Below are 18181 nucleotides of genomic sequence, written 5' to 3' on the forward strand. Positions count from 1 at the left end.
ATAAGATAATCGAGGTCATTTTCTGACACCCCCCTCCCCCAGCTTTATTTTTTTTCACACATAGGAGAGTGCTTTGATGAGGTCTTTTTTTTCCCTTCTCTTTTTGTAGGGTGACATGTCAAAAGAAACAATCTATGATTCAACCCCAGTGCACACCTATAAGAGGCGGTATCCGAAAAAAAAGATGGACATACCAGAGGAGTATCGGCCCCTTGCCGAGTTAGGATGTGAATTGGTCACATTCCAACTGACTAACAAGGTTACAACTAGAAGCAGCAAGTTTGTGTCCCCTTTCAAAGCACCAATTTTATATCGCCAGCCACCTAATGTCGAAAAAGCAATGAAACTTCGGGACATAATCTTGGCATCACCTCCGAGCAAAGAGTTGCGCACGTAAGACTCTCCACTAATAATCCTGGGATATTTCCTTTTTTTCTTGCCTTTTTTCTTTTTTGACATTTTTTATTGTTTTGTATATGATGCAGGCGCAGGTTTCTGAAAGCAAAAGAAGAGTACCACGTCCACATAATTGATACCTATCTCGAGGATAGATCAAACGTTTGCGATTCTTTCGCGGACAATATGCCATGTAAATACTCATTCATCCAGTTCTTCGGGATGTGCTTGATGCTAGACGAGAAAGAACTAAACCCCAATTCTGCTGGATATAGGATCATCCTACCACCCTCACTTACGGTATGTCTGCAGTAATAAAGTACTAGTCTCAAATTTCAGCAAAGCCCCATCCCCCCTAGCAATTTGTAATTTATCCCAGCAACCTAATGCACATGTAATTTTTTAGTAACCCAGTAATTCTGTTATCAAGTATACTTGATAATTCAGTAACCCAGTAATTCAGTATCTTGCCTGGCTCCTTATACTATCACGCTCATTTCAGTAATTCAGCAACATGCCATTTCAGTAATTCAGCAACATGCTGTTATATCATTTTTTTAACAACTTTTACTGACTGAACAAAAAAAAACAGGATATGGTACTGTATGAACAGTACTGCACAGGGTCCCGTACTCACCTGAAGTCGCACTTTCATATTTGGAGGGTTCTTTCGACCCGGAAGAAATACTGCATGCTAAACTTGTAAGCAATGCATTTTTTCAGTTACGTTTGTTTTGTTTTCAGTAATTCAGTAACCGGTACGTTTGTTTTCATTTTTTAACAATTCATTTTGACTCTTTTTTCTACTATTTGCCCCCCAGGTTTTCCTACCTGTTCTACAGAAAATGCACTGGTCAGTATACTGTGTGAACTTGGTACACGGACAAATTGATATTCTGGACCCATCCCCGTTGACTGACCAACAACAAAAGGAGATCCATGGAGGCATAGCTCATCGGATACGCAAGAGGCTTAATGATATTTTTCAGAGCTTTACCAGTGGCAGGTTCATAGATTTCAGCCATTGGGGTTTGCCATACGTTCCGGTCCCGAAGGTTGTGGTTAGCAATGATTGTGGATTCTTTACCATGCTTTTCCTAGAACATTATGATGGTGAGAATCGGAAGTTGAATATCAACATAGATCCGGTGAGATAGTCGTTCTTTCACACAGTTTTTTTCTCCATGCCATCCCCCTTTTTTTTTTTGCTGTTTTCCCTCAACTGATTTTATACGTGTTGTTCAAATGCAGCTACTTGGAGCACAATACAGGGCCCAACTCCTCTACTATATTGTGTTCCACAAGCGCAATGACATAACCCCTCTACCTGATGTGATTGAAGAACTAGCGCCATGGCATTCGCATCATATTGAGATGCCACAGTAGGACTTGTTGCCTCATTCACATGACACCCAGGTTCACAAGGGAGACAGTTCCAAGTGAAGAGAATGGATGCTTTGAGTTTTCTGTAGACTTTTTCATTTTTTTAGAGTTTGCATGAGATAACCAAACTAACTATGTGTATATGCTCCCCCACAGATAACCAGTTATTTTCAGTACTGTCCACCTTGTACATGCGGAGGTTCAGTAATCAGTAGTTTCAGCTTGTTTTTCCTTTTTTTTTACTGAAGTCTGGATTCAGTAATCAGTACTCCAGTAATCGCATGATTTCATTAACCACGAGATTCAAATTTTTTTTCGTGTACATATCTGGATTCAGGAATCAGGAGATTCAGTAACCAGTTATTTTTCCAGTACCGTGCATTTTTGTACATGTGGATGTTCAGTTCAGTATTTTTTTCCTTTTTAGACGTGGCAGGATTCAGTAATCAGTAGTTTTTAGTTGTAATGCGGACCAAATGCATAGCTTTTTTTTCGCGTACATATCTGGATTCAGTAATCAGGAGATTCAGTATTTTTTTTCCTTTTTTTTCCTTACATGTCTGCATTAAGGAGATCCGAAATTTCAAAACACAATTCAGAAATCCAGTTATAAACATTCACGCAATCAGTAGAATAGGCTTTAACATCTAAAAACAAAGATATCTACTTTTGCTCTCATCATCTTTACCATCTTCTATTGTGCTATATCCAAAAATAGGTCACCACTAACTACATGTATTGGATTCAGTAATTCGAAGAAGCAGTAATAAATACTTTTAGCAATCTAGTAATACATTTGTTTCATTTCTAAAAATCTACTCGGTCTCGTCATCTTCCATTTCAGAAGCAAGGTCATCTTGTGTGTCATCGCACTCATAGGTACCTTTCCTCTTTCTTGTTCCACTCCCCACGGGCCTGCCCCTAGGCCTTTTGGGAGGTGGGGCTTCTCTCCCACACGTAGTAATATTGTGTCCGCTCTTGTTGCATCTCTTACAGCAACGCTTACGGTTTTTTCCTTGCGGTCTTTTGAAGTGTGGGGCCAGGAGATCAACACCCTCCACCCCCTTTGTACGGCTCCCTTTTGTGCTAGAGATTGGGGGGCCGATGCTGATACAACATGATTCTGCCTAGCCGGCACCCCTGATGCAGCAGCTGGTGGATCCAAATCATGTGCCACCCCTAATGCAGCATTTGGTGGACCCAAATCATGAGGTATCTGGTCAACAACTTGAAGTGCCTGGCGAAGCAATTCTTTGCACTTGGCTACCCCCTGCCAGTAATCTAGTAATATATATATGAGATCATCAGCCCATTAATATAAGAGAGTGTCAACAGCATACTTAGTAATTCAGTAATATAGCACCAAACATCAAATTTTTTTTTCTAACCTCACTGGACATTACAGACTTCTGTTGCAGTGCACACCAATCAAGTAATAGCTCCAGCATGCGGCTTGCTTTAGTGTCTCCACTCGGTCCAACATATACTTTATCGTGTCTATCAAAGGGGGTAGCTTCCCTGGCATTCCTTCTATACCTTTTGGGGATATACCGGGATGGGATATGCGCCACTTGCAGGTTTGTAAGCACACACAAAAGATGCGGGCAAAACATACCTGCAAGTTCAGTAATTCAGTAAAGCGGATAAACATTTTTCTGCAACGAACGAGAAAACACAAGGAACATTTTTATGCAAGGAACATACCTGTGTGCTCAATTCTCATGCACTCGCAATTAAATTCTGATTCCTCAGGAATTTCCTCATTCACTACAGCTTTCACCCAAAATTCATGACATAACCAAGGGAAATCAGTTGGGGGCCTTGTGTGCTTCACCAGGTAGTAACCAGCCTTGTCCGGGTCTGGACGCACACGGAAAGCAGTGCTTGATTTGAGTCTACTCGCGAACACCTTGTACACAGCTCTGGTGTACACTCTGCTAAGCTGATTGTCGTAGCCATAAAATGTCGAGGCAATAACTGGGGCCTGCAACAGCAAAAATCATTTTGTTAACGCACAAATTACTAGAAGTTCACATTTTTTTTCTATCCCTTTTTTTTCTAAATTTCTTTGGACTTAGGTTTTCACCTGCGAATTGAACTCCTCTTCTGCCTCTTTCTCCTTATTATGCGCCAAAAGTTCCAAGAATGACTTCGCAAACTCATGTATTGCCGTTGAATTGTCACAATAACCATGCTTGACGGTAGAATTGACACTCTCACTTCTTTGTGTCGAAGTCATCGTCCCGCAGAATATCTCTTTGAAATAAGCACCCACCCACATGTTCCTTTCGTCGTACAACTTCATCAGCACTTTGGACTCATGAACTTCATATTTGTCAAGAATTGGAGCCCAGGCTTGCTCAAATTCAATCGGTCTGAGTGGATGATTGATAACAGAAGTTAAGGTTTCAGATAGGCCGGGATGTTGGGTATTAAGCTGATTCAGCTCATTCCGAAACTTGTTCGTGACATGCCAGCGGCAATATCTGTGGTACGTCTTTTGAAATACCAAATTTATTGCCTTCTCAATTGAAGAATCTTGATCTGCGTCAAACAATCAACATTAGCATTTGTATCAGTAATTCGGTAATTCAAATTTCATAGCAGTCATTCTACAAACAAATTCAGTAAACGATACACTTCAGTAATTCGGTAATTTAAATTTCATAGCAGTCATTCTACAAACAAATTCAGTAAATGATACACCAAACAAATTCAGTAAATGATACACTTCAGTAATATTTTTCGAGTATCCCAGTAATCTTTTTTTATCCTCTGAAGTAATCAAAGCAAATCCATTTACGCAATATTGGTGGATTTCAAAATAAAGCAACAATCCATTCAGTAATCCTTATTTATTTTTTTAGTAATCTGAGCAAAACTCAAGCAAGCAATAAGCCAACAATCATGTTAAATTCAGTAATGATTACCTACGAGGCACAAGTCATAGCATACATACCTGTGAAGATAACAATAGGATCCTTGCCCCCCATACAAGCTCTAAATTGCTTGAACAACCACTCAAAGGTATCTGCTCTTTCGTCCCTCAACAATGCTTGACCAAAAACAACATTTTGCAACTTGTTGTTGAATCCAACAAACATTGCTAAAGGCATGCTATATTGATTGGTGCGGTACGTCGTGTCAAATGTCACCACGCTAGAGTAGTCTGCATACACACGGCAAAAAACCCCCCCCAAAGTCAGTAATCCAGTACGTGTGTAGTTTTTTTTTCCCAGCCCCCAAACTGAGTATCCCAGTAAAACTTGATTAGTAATTCAGTACCTGCATAGTCACCCTGTTGACTGGCGTGGCTCCAAAAGACATTCTTGACGACGTTCTTATCATCAAGTTGGAACTCATAAAAGAATTGTGGATTATTTGCTTTGCACTCTCTAAAGAAGGCCAGGAGCTTCGGTATATCATCCATCCGTTCTTCCCGAACATGCGCAGCTCTCCTGCGAGGATTGGGTTGTGTACAACATCATCATTTATTTAGTGTCAAAATATTTTTCTACAGTATGTAACATGCCAAAGAAAAGGATAGCCACAGGAAAGCCACCTATTCTGAACGTCTCTCTCAGTCAAATGTAGATTCTCAACCCCACCCGCAACACTACGTAGGACACGCATAACGTTGGGGTGAGGGACTTGACTAGCATGCATTGTGTCAACCAGGTTCATCACAGACGGATCTTCAACCTTGTGCGCCCTCATACGCTTCGTCATGCTTGGTGTTGGATTCAGCTTATGGTTATGTTCGAAAACAATGCGTGTAAAAAAGACACGCCCTCCACCTCGCGCCTCTCTTGCGCACACCATTGCCTTGCAGCCATCACGTTTTGAAGTCTTTGACGTCTTACGGTCGCCATCCTGAACCTTTGTGTTATGCTTCCCTTCCAACGAGCAACATAAATCCTTTCCAGTTGTCCCCCTTTTCCTGTTCTTCTTTATTGAAAGCCAACACGCCCAGCATACTTTTTGTAGAACAAAAATGCATCTTCAAAAGACTCAAAGCTCATCTCAAATTTTGGAACAACTTCAGGATCCAAATCCTCGCCCTGCCATGAGAATATGTCAACAAATTACCAACAGAAACACATCCAGTAATTCAGTAATATGAGCATTCTTTTTCAAAGACACCAAATAAATGCAGCAGTGAATTTACACTTCTTTTTTTCAAAACACTCACATGTGTGTAAGTTTGGTTGACGTCAGGTGTAATCATCTCTGAAGGCGCAGCACACGGCGGTGGCGTCATAACAGCTGGATACCTCATATCATGTCTTAGCTAGGGAGGGCTACATCTGAATGGTTGGGCATTCATCACCACTGGTGTCCTCAACAAATTGTCATTTGCAGCACCCCCCAGGGACTGAATCCGGGGAAGGATGGGGAGCTGTTCCCGATGGAGGCACAGATACTTGAGATGCCATCACACGCCTACTAGCAAGGCTGATTGCTGGGCTCGAGCGATTCATTGAAATATCATCACTCTCCATATCCGTAGCACTGCTACAAAGTAAAAGAAAAAACAATGACACATCACTACATTTCATCACTACATTACTACTGAACACAATACTACTTCGGAACATCCTACAAATGCAAAACACAAGGATGTAATATTAGGCACTGAATACTGAACATCCTACAAATTTGAATACTGAACATCTGGTTTTCAAATACTAGGTACTGAATACTGAAAACACAAGGATGTAATACTAGGCACTGAATACTGAACATGCGTAGTGCTGAGCAGTGAATAATGTGTAAAATAGACCAAAATTACTGAATCCCGAAATGCTACCCAATGGATAAAAATATTAGGCGGATCAAATACTGAAGACACTAAATAAATTCAGTAATAGGCCAAATACTGAACAATGTGCAAGGCACAAATAGAAGATTTCACGGTCTTCAGTACTTTTCCAGATCCAAATGTAAGGTTTTCAGAAACTTGCAATCCACCAAAAATCCTCCACGAATCGACCAAAATGTCAACAAATTACTAGCGCAGAGAGATTATGGTTGAGAAGAGAGCTCAATTACCGATCTCACTCCACCAATCCCAGCAGACCTGGCCTCCCCCGCGCCGCCTGCTGCTCGCCGCGCTGCCGCCGCCTGTGCTTTCTGCGCGGCAGGCACCGCGCCTGCTCTCTGGACCACCGGGCCGCCGCCGCTCGCTCCGCGCACAGAAGCTACGCGGGTACCCCTCATGATCCCCCGCTCGCCGCGCTGCTTGTTGCTCCCACCTCGCCGCTCGCCGCGGAAGTCTCGCGCTCGCCGCGCTCCGCGCGTCTCGCGGCTCGCACTCGCTTCGCCGTAGAAGCTAACGTGCCACGAGGCCGCGACTCGCGCTCGCCGCTCGCCGCTCGCCGCGCTCCGCGCGTCTCACCGCTCGCGCTCGCGATGTCTAATGGAGTTGACGGGTGGGTCGGGCCGGAACAGATGGTTGTCTATTGGTTCGTTGGGTGTAGAATCTCCTACTCGCGGCCCGCGGACCCGCCTCGCAGTCGCCCCTCGCGGCGCTGCGCGCCACTCGGGGCTCCTGCTCGCGCGAATGAAGGTGGGCTGGCTGGGGGTCGGTGCGGGTAATGGTCCGGGCCGGTTGGTGGGCTGGGTAGCTATTGGGTTGGGTGGTGGGTGTAGAATACCATTCTACACATGGGGTGTAGAATAGCGCTGCCGTGTATATATATATATATATATATATATATATATATATATATATATATATATATATATATATATATATATATATATATATATATATATATGCCATAGCTAAACTATCCAACGGTTACTGTCAATGAGAATGCATGCGTGGTAACATCGTCTGTTCCAATTAATCAACTTAATTCTTTTGAAAGGTTCAACTTAATTACTTAGATAAAACGAGGTAGAATAGAAAAAAACATTGCTTGAGCAGAATGGTGATGGGAGATAGATGGCTTCCGTACAAGAGTTGACATTAGCACATACACTAGAAAACTGCATGCTGATGGAGATGGCTTATCATCTTCCATCCCTTGTCTCCGTACGGCTGCTGATACGACCCACAGAGCGTGTGTCATGTACATAGTCATACCCCGGTCAGAGGAGACGCTGGCAGTTGGTGCGCCAGGACTCGGCCATGGCAGCGAGCCAGCGAGATCCTCCCGCAGCGCCGGTGTCATCGGTAGCATATATGCGCCCACCACAGCCGGTAGGCACTCCAACAGATGTTGTGGCGATGAGGGAGAAGGACAATTGTTGCTCTTGCTCATCACAAATTAATGTAGCCTTATGTTTTTATTTTAATTGATCGTACGATCTCTCTGAGAGGAAAGCTAAATAGCTAAAGGGAAAAGTCCGATTTACACATTTGAATTATCATAAAAAGTCTGATTTTAAACCTTCAACTACGAAATCGGACAACAGAGGCCATCCACTAGGTAAATTTAGCTCTTGGGGTGGTATCGAAGGAGAATTTGTATCTTTTTTGAAAAAAATAAAAATTCTAGTTATATCTAAAAAATGAAAAGTAATTCATTTTAAATCACAAATATGAAACTAGTACCAAATTTTTTCTAAAAATGTAACCTATCTATTATTGCTCTATTTGAATCTTGGTTATTCAAAAATAATATGCATAACTACCGAAAACCAAATATATAAATGTAAAAAACTGGATCTGAATAACTGACAAGTATAGTGCTAATATATCGGTTACATTTTTTAGAAATGTTTGATCCCATTTCGTATTTTTTGACTTAAAATGAGTTACTTATTATGAATTTTTTAATTTAAATTTGAATAATTTTAATTCTCACAAAATGAAAAACCACCTTCTAAACCACCTAAGGGGGCCAAATTGCCCGGTTTCAACCGATGGATGGCCTCTGTTATTTGGTTTTATAGTTGAATGTTGAAACTTGAACTTTCATGGTAGTTCGAGGGTGTAAACTAGATTTTTTCCATAGCTAAATGAGCGTTTAGCTTTGTCACTACATCTTTTTTTTAATCTGTAAGAAATTAAAGGGTACGGTACTGTGACTGAGACACACAAACAAAATGTTACATGCCTAAGATACCAAATTTTAGTACCAAGGTACAAAAAGTGGTACCTTCAAGTACCCATATTAAGGACAGTAAAAAACCTAATAAGTAGTGCTACTGCTATACTACATACTGCAGAGATATGCCAGAAACAAGCCATGATCCACATCATATTGTTCGTGGAATCGTGGTGATCAAGGTATACGCTAAGTCAGCCCCCGGCTGCTCGTCGCCGCCCCGACGCAGCCTCCCATGCCGAGAGGCCCGAGATAGAGAACATTTCCGCCGATGTTCATGACCTGGGCTGCCTCGCCGCCGCCGCCGTTCGTTCTACTGCTGGTGCACGTTGTTGGTGGGTGCTCGTCGGGCTTCGGGAGCAGCATGACGTCCTCGCAGCCGCTGCCGTTTCCGGTACCCGCCGGAGCGGTCTCTTCTTCAGGCATGAGGTAGACCAGTACGTCGTCCTCCTCGGCCTCCATCTCTGTACCCTCGATAAGCAGCAGCCTGCTGGAGGGAGCGGCGTCGTCGTCTTCCTCGTTCTTGTACTGCACTCCCAGGGACGCCGAGCGCCGCGGGGTGCTGGGCGACCGCCCGGCGGAAACAGAGGGCGAGCCCTGCGACTTGGTATCTGTGCCCGACGCGGACGGCGCAGCCTCCGACTTCGGAGCCTCGTCGGCCGGGAACGGGGACGGCGGCTGCGCCTGCGCCTGCGCCTTGTTGCGCGTTGTGCCGGCGAGGGAGTTGCGATGGAGAGGGACGGCGTGGCTGTGGTCGCCGCCGGTGTAGGTGACGATCAAGGTGGCCGGGTCGGCGGGGCAGCGCTCCACCTGCTTCCGCGCCTTGCAGTCCTTGTCGGTGCTGCACCGGTAGTACCCACGCGGGTACGGCGACCCCTTGATCGGCTTCTGCCCGTACTTGCGCCACGCCCAAAGGTCTGCTGGCGGCCCGCCCACCGGCACCCGCGTCACCTCCTTGCTCACCTGGCTCTTCTTGCTCCTGATGTATACACCAGCGGGGTCAGTAACCAGTCGCAGAGCGGAGGAATCTGCCGACGATTCCGCGAGCATCTTTATTTATCGAGTACGCTAATGCCAGATAAATAGATACAGAGATACAGTACATACTTTCTCTTGGACCGAGAGCGCTCGGCACCGCCGGCACGGCCGGATGTTCGCGGCTTACTCGCCGGCATTTGGAGGAGCCAGGAGGAGTCGTTTGAGGCCGACGGCGGGGCGAGACCGCCCCGGCCGCCGCCGCTGCAGGCGGAGCGCACGACGGCGTGCAGGTCCCAGTTGTTGCCTTCGCTGCTGCAGCACCACCCCAGATCGCCCTCCATATTATTAGCCGGGCTCTCGAGCTCTTGGCTTGCGGAGGAGAGGGAGAGAGTTGACTTGCTTCTAGGAAGAGGGAGAGGGAGAGATGGAAGTAGTAGGGCCGAGATCGAGACGAGACGGGAACGGCACTGGATCCAGCTTAAAAAGGAGCCACGGAGGGACGGGCGGGCTTGGCCGCTTGGATTTGGTTGAGGGCCGCACAGTGATGGGCATGACTTTGCTGAAAATGTACAAGGGATAAAAGTAGGGTAGTTTGTGGACATTAGAAACGTGCTAATCAGAATTCCAAATTGTAGTACCAACAAGTTTCATTCTTTTTCCAAATATCGGGAAAAAGGCTAAGCACAACTTAATATCTTTCTTTATTTTCTCAGCTACAAAAAAAAGATGTCATACAGCAAATAAACGATTTTAAGAAGTGTATCCCATTCCAGAGGAATATATATAATACAGAACACGTACATCTCCTGAACATTGAACTGATAAATCTTGAGATGATAGTCATCATATAAATTACCCAAAGATATAAATACCCATACTAACTCGGAGATTAAAAACTGAAGGAATATGTTTTATAGGAAATCTAAATGAGTTATCCTTGGCACAAATTAAACATGTACTTATATTTATATGTTGTCGGAAGTGTTTGGTCAGATTTATATTGTTTATATAGGAGCGAATTATGTAAGCTTGGGAATTGAAAAGAAAAAGGAAATAAACTTGATTCGTAGTGAAGAAAGCCTTGACCAAAGACTAGATAAGTATCCGTACTTCTCGCGGTACGTGAACAGGGACCTTCTAGTCATCAAGTCCATATTTTATCTATCCCCCAGTAGATCTTGGCCAGATTTAGTGCCCATCACCATTTGAAAAATGTTTGCTTTGGCGCAACGAAAGTTAGCACTGCTATAAAAAAATGATTTGTAAAAACACTTCGATTTTTTTTCAGAGGCAAGTCAAATTGCGAACCATTGATATATAAATAGAGCGGAGGTCACTGTAGCAACCGACCAACCCTTGAAAATACATTTTTAGGAGCCATTTTCTAGGGGTGGGTCACCTTCACCGTCCCCGTAAATAATTTTCAAATTTATTCTAATAATTCATTTAATTCAAAAAGATAGCAATATATGTATATATATATATATAAATAAAATTTGTACCATAAGACTATTGTGATCTATATATAGAACTAGAAAAAATGTCAAAGCATATTTCAGTGTATATAGTAATATGGAAATCACAAAATGAGACTTGTTTTGTATGAGATAATAGAGTGAGTGAGTTGTACATTATGGTTTCACACTCTTAACTCTTAACCATTAAATATGCTGAAATAAGATTTCGATATTTTTATTAAGTTTTACATATCATAATAGGTTTATAGTAAAAAATTACTTTTTTATGTGTTTTGCTATATTCTTTCATTTGAACAAAATTTTAGAATAAAAAATTATTTGTAGGGGTGGGTGGGGACATTACCGGCCTCCTGAAAATCGATTTATAGGGGCACGTGGTGGCATCCACTACTACAGAAAGCCTAATTTGTCCCGGTTGGGAAACCATTGTTGTCCCGGTTTCCCAACCGGGAACGCCAGGCCGGGACAAAAGGAGTTCCTTTTGTCCCGGTTGGTAACCGGGACAAAAGGTCCCTTTTTTTCCTGTTTTACTTTTCTCAATTCTTTTTCTATTTCAATTATACTTTTGCATTTCAATTAAACTTATGTATTGGAATTCAGTGTGTATGATCTCCACTAATATATATATATATATAGTTAATTATATAATATTTGTCCTAGATAGTTTTCACATATAAATTAATTCACTTATATATATATACACACACACACACATATCTATACATGTGAATTCCTTTACATATGAAAATGTCTAGGACCAATATTATATATATATACACACATATATATATTATTGGAGTGCTTATATATATATAATACATACATACTCATAAATAGAAATTTAATACATACACATACATATATATTTACATAGGTATATTCGTTCTTAATTACATATATACGCGTATATTATCATATTTGCTGCGATTGTCAATATTAGATAGTCCATCATAGTAGAATTCGCCTTTTGGATCGAGGACTTGCTCAACAATAAATCCGGACAATTGTTCTTGAATCGCCATAATCTTTTCCTTCGGTATGAGTTTATCGCGCATCTCTTCGACCTATGGAAAAAGGGGATAATTAATTTTGACTAATTAAAATACGAGTTCAAATATTAATAAGTTTTTTACTTACTTCCTCCTCCCAATCTGCCCAGGCCCTTGGAGGACCTACCAGATCATGGATGTTCTCACATACATAGTATGCGCATAAATTAGTGCCTTGTTTCTGCCTCATACACTTTAAGAGAGAAGAAATTATCAGGTATTTACATGAATATATAATAAAACTAATGAATCGTGCAACGAATCATCCAAGTGCGTACCGCAAAATCTGTCTTGATCTTCAATTCCTTGTCAAATTTGTCTGGATGATTTTTAGCGAATTGTTTCCAAATCCTGTGCATGATTAGAACAATTATAGTCAAGTAACAAAGTGATTCAAATTATCGGTCATCGACGGAGTAGTGGTAGAATTACTTTTTCATCATGTTAAGAAGATTTTCGTATTGTTTTGGATTTCTCCTCAATGAGTCCATAACCAGGAGTAGGCTCTTCTCGGAAATTATGACAATTAGGACCCAGTTCTTGGTAGTTAAGGTTTAAACAATTCGATTACAGAATAGAAAGAGTTGCCCTTGGGGAGTTTTGCGGAGATGCCAGCCTTGGAGAGGCATGCTGAGATGCCGGTCTTGGTGTTTGATCATCTGACTTTAGGACAATGTAGCGCTTATCCCATATGATGTACCCATGAATGGCTTCTGCTAGTGTCCTCTCCCCATCGCCTCCAGGAATATCAAGCTCGAGCGTCTCCCAACCCTGGCACACCTGCTCCACGCCAACTCTTGTGTATCCTGGCGGAATTTGCTGCCCGTGGTACACGTCGCCTGGTTGGGTTGGCATGGCGGTACCGTACGCAACAGTGAACATTAAGTTCTTAATGGCAGTCTGCAGGTCACAAGGTGTCCGCTGGGTGATCTCATCCACTGGAAATCGCTGCGGGGCCGTCGCTTCAACTGCGGCCTGGATCCCCGTTGGCTCGGCGATGGCGACGTCTGTGGAAGCGCAGCTGCTTTTCCGCTGAGACAGATGATCGGCTGCGACATTAGGCTCTGGAGGCACCGTTTGCGCTTGCTGTTGCTGGCTCATTGCTATGGCCACTTGGCGTTGAACCACTTCCTCCAGTCTTTGATCGTGTGACATGAGCCGTTCCTCTAGCCTTCGCAAGTGCTCCCGCTCACCATTCTTTCTTCTTTGCCGGCTTCTATATGATTCAATATAATCCCTGAACCCATACTTTCATGGAGCCACGCCTTTGCCTCTTGTGTGGCCCGGATACTCTGGATTCCCAAGGGCGTAAGTCAGCTCGTCCCTCTCTCTATCCGGCTGGAATGTTCCCTCGGCCGCTGCTTGTATGGCCTCCTGTAGTCTCTGGGCTGCTCGCTGGATGTTTGGCCCATAGATGCAGTCACCAGTCAATGGGTCCAAGCTTCCCCCGTGACCATAAAACCAGGTCCTTGACCTTTCAGGCCAGTTCATGGTCACAGGTTGGATGCCTCTGTCAAGCAGATCCTGCTCCATCTTCTCCCATTTGGGTATTGCAAGCTTGTAGCCTCCTTGGCCTAGAGTGTGATGGTACACTTTCTTCGTGGCGTTGTCTTTGGCCTTTTGCACCTTCTGAAGCCCAAGCTCTGAAGACTTGTATTCCACAAATACATCCCAGTGACCCCTGAGCTTTTCGAGCTCGTCGGTAAATACGGGTGTGGTCCCGGTCTTGATATATTTCTTCGTCAAAATTTTCTTGAATGATTGCAGCTGTTCGGCCATCTTACTCAGGGTCCAGCGCTTGCATATCTCTTCGGATTCAGCTGGAACCGTGAAGTTTTTCTTAAGCTCCCGCCAGCACCATTCTTTTTCTCTTTCGGGTACCGCATCCCGTTCCTCGCTTGGATTGGAAGCTTTCCAGAGCCTGAAGCTGATCGGGATGTGGTCCCTGACAATACATCCGGATTGTCTTATGAATTTTTTGGCGGCAGCTTCTGGAGCGATCGGTTCGCCATCTGGACCAACTTCCATTATAATGAACCGCCCTTCCAATTTTTTTGTTGGGCCTCGCTTCGTCTTTTTCTACTGCGACGATGGTCCAGACGGCTATAAAAAACATTCATAGTATTCATATAGATTCAGATGAAAATATGATTGTCACTACAAATAAGTATAGTTGTGATATGTACATTAGCACTTTGTTCAGCAGCAGCGTCATCCTGAATAGATGGTGGCTCAATTCCATCACCGGACATATTCAAATATATGTCGGTATTGCTGCCATCATCAGCTTGTTCAGCGACATCTCTTTGACCTTCGCCAATCATATTCAACAGGAACTGTTCGTCTTCCACGTCTTTGTGTCGCGGGTCCATCGTAACTAAAATATGAATACAAATAAAACCCTTAAAAATTTCTCTAAATAATTCACATCAATATTGAGTAAGTAATTCTCCAAGTATGTCACTAAGTAATTCAATGAAATATTCACTTATTAATTCACACAGTATTTCACTAAGTAATTCACTAAGTCATTCTCCAAGTAATTTACTAAGTCATTCTCCAAGTAATTCACTAAGTCATTCTCTAAGCATTTCACAAAGTCAAAATACAATTTTCTATAATATTTTGTAGTCGATAAGTAATATACTTGAAATATTCAAGAAATATTATAAACTTTTGACATATTTGCGAGGAGGATTGGATTGGACTTCGTTTAGATGGACATACGAGGTCGAGAAGGGGACTACGTTTGGATCGGACTATGTTTACATGGACGTATAGATGGACGAGGATTTGATCGAACTACGTTTACATGGATTGGTGTAAGTTTGTAAAATGTACACATACATATACATACACACATGCATACACACACACATACATACACACATGCATACACATTAAATTAAAACCCTAATTTACAAATTTACACACATGGATACACATTCACTCTAAATAATATGATCTTTCTACTGGCCTAGCCCATATTATGACTTTACAGAATAGATCTACTCACAAGGATTCCAAAAAGTCCTTATTTGCATTTTTATGATTTTTCTACGATTTTTAAATGAATTTACAAGTTCACTGCAAAAATTTAAAAAGAAATCTAGATATTGCGTAAGGGTCCTTGGTATTTGCAGCAAAGCCCCTAGAAACAATTTTGATATTGCATTTCGGCCCTTGGCCGGAAACAGAGGTACGTAGAGCCAAACCCTAGCTAGGTCGGTGGCGCTCGTGCTCCGGCGAGGGGGAGCGGCGATGGCCGGGTCGAGGGTGCCTTCGGTTGGGGTGGGGATGGCCGGGAAGGGGGTCCTCGCCGTGGCTCGGGTGGCGGCGGCAATGGCGTCCTGCGGTGACGGCGCTCTGGTGAGTTGCGGCGGCGGGCTCCGGCTGAGGACCTGCGGTGGAAGGAGGATAGTGAGATGGGAGCGACGGCGCGGCGCGAGCGGAGCGGCGATGGGAGCTCACCGTGAGGGCTCGGGCGGCGGCGATGAAGGCGACGGCGCGGCGCGATCGCGAGGGTGAGCGACAGCGCGGCGCGAGTGAGGGCTAGCGACGGCGCGAGGGCGTGCGACGACTGTTCCGGTGATCTGGGCGGTCGGCGATGGCGGACGCGGCGGCGGAGGAGCAGCGGAGATGGTGGACGTGGTGGCGGAGAAGCAGCAGAGATCAAGAAACCAAGTGTTGGGAGAAGAGGAACAAGGCGCACACATATATAGGATGGGGCCTTTTGTCCCGGGTGAAGCCACCACCCGGGACAAAAGGCCCTTTTGTCCCGGGTTGTGGCTCCACCCGGGACAAAAGATATTTTTGGGCGGGCCGGGAAAATTCCCAGCCCGCGGTCCACCTTTAGTCCCGGGTGGATCTACCACCCAGGACAAAAGGGGCCGTTTTCCCTCATTCCCGCCAAATCTTAAGTTTGTTTTTGTTTCTTTTTACTTCTCTTTTAAAATTGGCTTTCATTTGTTAATTCAGTTAATAAAATTATGATTCCAAAAATTATGGAACAAAATTTCTTATCGCTATATAAACTTGATACACGCAACAAAAATAATTAATTTTCATTCAAGTGATTGGGTCAACGAAATATCTAACTTTTTTGAAATCATATTTGTTATTTTGACCATGCAAAAATATATTAGGTGAACAATTTTTTTCAAACTGTTGCTTTTCGATAGAAAGTGTATTCTATCATGATATTAACGTTTAAAAAGTGAATTTTAGATAAAATGAAGCAATTTCATGATATTAATGAGTAGTGTGTGAGTTTGAGAGATAGTGTGTGTTAGTGAGATTGTGTGTGTTAGTGAGAGAGTATAGTGTGTTAATGTGAATGTAATTTCATGAAATAAATAAAATTAGTTGAGTAATCCATTATTGAATGAAAATTATAATTGAGTGAAAAATATAAAAAATAATATATATTACACATAAAGTATAATTGTACAGTACATATATAATAAAATTATTCGAATTGCGTTTACGTTTTTATACAATAATATAAAATGATTCAAGTACATGAAGGATTAGCGGTAACAGACTTTCTCTTCACAAATGTCCCTTGATTGTGATCACGGCGCAAGTATGGAGCATCATCATTGGCTAGCAGGATGCATGTATCAGCATTTACTTCGAAAGGTGGAATGACAACAAAATTATTATATTCTTCTGACAAGTCTGTCTTGTCCTCCACTCCAACGTTGTTTCTCTTTCCTGATAGAACTATGTGTCGCTTAGGCTCATCCTTTTGCTTGTTTATCTCCTTCTTTGGCTTGCTGGACATGTCCTTAATGTAGAAAACCTGAGCGACATCCTGGGCTAGGACAAATGGCTCGTCTCTATACCCAAGATTGTTGAGATCAAGTATTGTCATCCCATACTCATCTTTTGTTACCCCTCCTCCAGATAGCTTAACCCATTGGCAACGAAATAGAGGCACCTTGAAATTGGGACCGTAATCCAGCTCTCATATCTCTTCAATGTAGCCGTAATATGTGTCCTTTTTTCCATTATTGTCCGTGGCATCCATACGAACACCGCTATTTTGGTTGGTACTCTTTTTATCTTGGGCTATCGTATAAAATGTGTTTCCATTTATCTCGTACCCTTGGTATGTTAAGATATTCCAAGATGGTCCCCTAGCCAATAAGAACAGTTGTTCACTTATATCCATCTTATGCATTAGATGCTTCCGCAACCAGCTGCAGAAAGTGTTCATGTGCTCACGTGTAATCCATGCCTCAGACTTTTCCGGGAAATTGGAGAGCAGAATTTTCTTGTGTTCCTCGATATATGAGTCAACCAAGGATGATTGTTGAAGAACCGTATAATGCGCTTTCTTGAATAAGAAATCATCTATGCATACATAATATTACTTTCCTAATGTACCCTTTCCAGTTAGTCTCCCCTCATATCGCGATTCAGGGACTCCAATCGGTTTAAGGTCATCAATAAAGTCAACACAAAAGTCAATGACCTCCTCAGTTCCGTAGGCATTGGCGATGCTTCCTTCTGGACGAGCTCGATTACGAACACATTTCTTGAGTAACCCCCATTAGCCTTTCGAATGGGAACATGTTGTGTAGAAATACTGGTCCAAGGATATCAATCTCTTTCACAAGGTGCACTAGAAGATGTGTCATGATGTTGAAGAAAGATGGTGGAAATATCAGCTCAAAGCCAACAAGACATTGCACCACATCGTTTTGCAGCTTTATCAAATTCTCCGGGTCAATTATCTTCTGAGAAACTACGTTGAGGAAGGCACATATCTTCACGATGGCTAACCGGACATTATCAGGCAGAATCCCCCGCAGCACAACCGGAAGAAGTTCGG

At 43.0% G+C, this 18181-nt stretch overlaps 2 protein-coding genes across 2 annotated transcripts; both read right to left on the minus strand.

The window, feature by feature from the left end:
• Positions 1 to 2331: 2331 nt before the first annotated feature.
• On the minus strand, positions 2332 to 5522 carry LOC120669273 (protein FAR1-RELATED SEQUENCE 5-like). Its single transcript, XM_039949050.1, has 7 exons — positions 5342 to 5522; positions 5065 to 5237; positions 4739 to 4948; positions 4239 to 4323; positions 3866 to 4154; positions 3484 to 3763; positions 2332 to 2339 (listed from the first exon to the last, which is right to left on the minus strand). Exons 1-7 carry the CDS (start codon positions 5506 to 5508, stop codon positions 2332 to 2334), a joined length of 1212 nt encoding a protein of 403 aa, XP_039804984.1. The 5' UTR covers positions 5509 to 5522.
• A 3314-nt stretch (positions 5523 to 8836) lies between these two features.
• On the minus strand, positions 8837 to 10261 carry LOC120670258 (probable WRKY transcription factor 27). The gene is made up of 2 exons (XM_039950341.1): positions 9945 to 10261; positions 8837 to 9816 (listed from the first exon to the last, which is right to left on the minus strand). The coding sequence occupies exons 1-2, from the start codon at positions 10154 to 10156 to the stop codon at positions 9027 to 9029; spliced, it is 1002 nt and encodes a 333-aa protein (XP_039806275.1). The 5' UTR covers positions 10157 to 10261; the 3' UTR covers positions 8837 to 9026.
• Positions 10262 to 18181: the final 7920 nt, after the last annotated feature.

The sequence above is a fragment of the Panicum virgatum genome, chromosome 4N (assembly GCF_016808335.1).
Source record: "Panicum virgatum strain AP13 chromosome 4N, P.virgatum_v5, whole genome shotgun sequence".
Lineage (NCBI taxonomy): Eukaryota > Viridiplantae > Streptophyta > Magnoliopsida > Poales > Poaceae > Panicum > Panicum virgatum.

Coding starts and splice junctions, on each gene's coding strand:
- LOC120669273 (XM_039949050.1), bottom strand. CDS start 5,508: ATGACGAAGCGTATGAGGGCGCACAAGGTTGAAGATCCGTCTGTGATG. Junction 4,324..4,738: donor TCCTATTGTTATCTTCACAG/GTATGTATGCTA, acceptor TGTTTGACGCAG/ATCAAGATTCTTCAATTGAG. Junction 3,764..3,865: donor AAGAGGAGTTCAATTCGCAG/GTGAAAACCTAA, acceptor TTGCTGTTGCAG/GCCCCAGTTATTGCCTCGAC.
- LOC120670258 (XM_039950341.1), bottom strand. CDS start 10,156: ATGGAGGGCGATCTGGGGTGGTGCTGCAGCAGCGAAGGCAACAACTGG. Junction 9,817..9,944: donor CGCTCTCGGTCCAAGAGAAA/GTATGTACTGTA, acceptor TGTATACATCAG/GAGCAAGAAGAGCCAGGTGA.